The sequence below is a fragment of the Phalaenopsis equestris genome, unplaced genomic scaffold (genome assembly GCF_001263595.1).
Source record: "Phalaenopsis equestris unplaced genomic scaffold, ASM126359v1 Scaffold000235, whole genome shotgun sequence".
Classification (NCBI taxonomy): domain Eukaryota; kingdom Viridiplantae; phylum Streptophyta; class Magnoliopsida; order Asparagales; family Orchidaceae; genus Phalaenopsis; species Phalaenopsis equestris.
This window is the reverse complement of record NW_018164677.1, coordinates 899,715-901,822: the sequence shown is the minus strand read 5'-3', so window position 1 is coordinate 901,822 and position 2,108 is coordinate 899,715. Positions and strand designations below refer to the sequence as shown.

At 44.3% G+C, this 2,108-nt stretch overlaps 1 protein-coding gene across 1 annotated transcript; it reads right to left on the bottom strand.

The window, feature by feature from the left end:
• Window positions 1-1,300: 1,300 nt before the first annotated feature.
• On the bottom strand, window positions 1,301-1,846 carry LOC110023912. Its single transcript, XM_020723565.1, has 2 exons — window positions 1,703-1,846; window positions 1,301-1,570 (listed from the first exon to the last, which is right to left on the bottom strand). The coding sequence occupies exons 1-2, from the start codon at window positions 1,844-1,846 to the stop codon at window positions 1,301-1,303; spliced, it is 414 nt and encodes a 137-aa protein (XP_020579224.1).
• Between the last annotated feature and the right edge of the window lie 262 nt (window positions 1,847-2,108).

Genomic DNA, 2,108 nt, shown 5'->3' with positions numbered 1-2,108 from the left:
CCCCCCCCCCTCTCTCCTGGGCAGTAACCCTAACCCAAGCTAGGGTCGGTTGGCCTTTGCACACCCTAGCTAAATCGGTCAAACTTCCTTCAGCCTGTTCCGCCAAGGCGAGCCCCGTGTCAGTCTCCCTGGATTGGGAAAGCTTCGACCTCATTCGCGGAAGCTTCTGGTTCTTCATTGTAGGAAGTCATGTTTGCCACGTTGAAGGTAGCTGAAATGTTGTAGTCCCCTGGTAGGTCAATCTTGTAGGCGTTGTCGTTCAGCTTCTTTAGGAATTTGAAGGGTCCATCTGCACTGGCCTTAAGCTTGTCGAAAACCCCTACTAAAAAACTTTCTTTCTTTAGTAGGATCAACATTACGGCCCATTCTTGAAAAGACAACTTTTTCAAGTCTTGTTGGTCTGTGATTGGTACTTGTGGTTCTGCTTAGTAATCTCCTTTCTCACCTCTTCGTGTAGCTTCTGAAACTCTTGCACCTGTTCCTCAGTATCCTCACCAATCTCTGATGTCAGCAGAAGTGCTACCAATTTAAGTGGAGTGAGTGGGTTGCACAATCTCAAATGGTATGCATGGCATGGTCAAACTTGTAGATTTTTTGCAAGCAAGTTCGGCTTGAGCTAGAATAAAATGCCACTATTCGATATTTTTTTCACACAAAGCAAGTCGGAAGATCCCCCAAACTCGTATTCACCAGCTTTGTATGACCAACGGTCTGAGGGTGAGCTCCTGAACGGAATTGAAGCCTGGTGTCGAGGTTTTACATTGGGTCCTCCATAAATGACTCAAAAATTCGGCATCTCTATCAAATGTGATGGTCCTTAGAATCCCATTTATTCTCAAAAACTTACCTAAAGTACAAATCAGCAACATGCAATGCATCCTGCGTCCGGTGGCAGGGCACAAAGTGCACCATCTTCGAGAATCTATTCACCACAACCATCACAGAATTCTTCTTCCGCTATGTTCTCGGGAGACCCACGACAAAGTCCATGCCGCCATCCACCCACGGGGCCTCCAGTATTGTCAAAGGAACGTATAATCTTACATTTTGTTCCTTAGTTTTGGCCAAATGACAAATTCGACATTGTTAAACGCGTCGCTCAACATCTCTTATCAGTCAAGGCCAATAAAAGTGCTCCCACGTGTGCAAGAGTCTAATCCCTGTCAAAATGTCTTGCAAGTTCTCCAAAGTGGCTTTCTTGAAAATGGACTCTTAGCGAACATCTAAGAATGCACAATTTATTCTAGTGGAACAGTTAAGCATCATCACTATGGTACAGCTCGGTAGGCATCTCCTAACACTACCCCCAGATCACTCTGATATCTTCATTTGTCTCGTATAGCTCCTTCAATACCTCAAAACCTATGACTCGAGTTTGTATCGAAGCGATCAACAAGTGATCGCGGCCCAGTGCATCTGCTACTCGGTTTTGGTTTTTCGCCTTGTGCTTAATCAAGAACAAGAACGACCATAAGAACTCTACCCAAGGCCCGTGTCTGCCCTTCAGTTTTCTATGGTTGTTCAAAAACTTCAAATCCTCACTATCTGTGAACAAAGTGAACTCGCTCGTCTGTTGATAGTGAATCCAGTGATTAAGAGCTCCTAAAATTGCATGGAACTTGTCGTGATTTGAATATTTCCTCATGTATTCATTCTACTTCTCACTAAAGAATGCTACGGGGTGGCCTCTCTGGCTTTATACTTCTCTGATCCCCACAATGGAGGCATCACACTCCACCTCGAACCACTGATTGAACTCTAGTAGTGCCAAAACTGGTGTCTGGGATAATTTGTCCTTCAGCGTGTCGAAACTGGTCTGAGTTGCATCTGTCCACTGGGCAGTCATGGGAACGTTAATGGTACTAAAACTCCTGACAAATCACCTATATAATGATTCTAGCCCAGAAACAATCTCAGCTCGGTGAAAAATTGAGGTGTGGTTCAGCTCACAATGGTCTCGATCTTTGTAGAATCCATCAAGACGCCTGCACAAGATACAATATAGCCTAAGAAACATACATGTGCAATCAAAAAGTGGTATTTTCTTGGATGAGCCTATAGCTTTTCTGATCGCAAAACATCAAAGTCTGTTCTTAGGTGATGTAAGT

Coding starts and splice junctions, on each gene's coding strand:
- LOC110023912 (XM_020723565.1), bottom strand. CDS start 1,846: ATGACTGCCCAGTGGACAGATGCAACTCAGACCAGTTTCGACACGCTG. Junction 1,571..1,702: donor CCATTGTGGGGATCAGAGAA/GTATAAAGCCAG, acceptor CACTATCAACAG/ACGAGCGAGTTCACTTTGTT.